The following is a 398-nucleotide window of genomic DNA, read 5'->3' on the forward strand; positions in this document are numbered from 1 at the left end:
ATGTTTGTTTAGATTAACAGACCCCTGACGATGAAGAAAGAAGGCATCCAGACCAGAAACCGGAAAATGTCCAGCAAATCCAAAAAGTGCAAAAAGGTGCACGACGCCCTGGAGGACTTCCCCAAGGGCGGCTCCTTCAACCCCGCGGCTCTCTCCAGACACATGCCGACCCTCAGCCACATCTCGCCCTTCAGCCACACCAGCCACATGCTGACCACGCCGACGCCGATGCACCCGCCGTCCAGCCTGTCCTTCGGACCCCACCACCCGTCGAGCATGGTCACCGCCATGGGTTAGCGCCGCCGCGCCACGCCGCGAGGTCTCCAGGCGGGACGCGCTCCGGCCCCTCTGTGTGCATTTTTGCAGGAGCGGCATCATGAAGCCGAGAACCGACGGAC

General features: G+C 61.6%; 1 protein-coding gene across 1 annotated transcript; it reads left to right on the forward strand.

The window, feature by feature from the left end:
• Window positions 1-8: 8 nt before the first annotated feature.
• Window positions 9-392, forward strand: LOC120592770 (trans-acting T-cell-specific transcription factor GATA-3-like). The gene has a single exon (XM_039850456.1). It carries the CDS (start codon window positions 31-33, stop codon window positions 295-297), a length of 267 nt encoding a protein of 88 aa, XP_039706390.1. The 5' UTR covers window positions 9-30; the 3' UTR covers window positions 298-392.
• The last annotated feature ends 6 nt before the right edge of the window (window positions 393-398 follow it).

The sequence above is a fragment of the Pteropus medius genome, unplaced genomic scaffold (assembly GCF_902729225.1).
Source record: "Pteropus medius unplaced genomic scaffold, Ma_sr-lr_union100, whole genome shotgun sequence".
In the NCBI taxonomy this organism is placed as follows: domain Eukaryota; kingdom Metazoa; phylum Chordata; class Mammalia; order Chiroptera; family Pteropodidae; genus Pteropus; species Pteropus medius.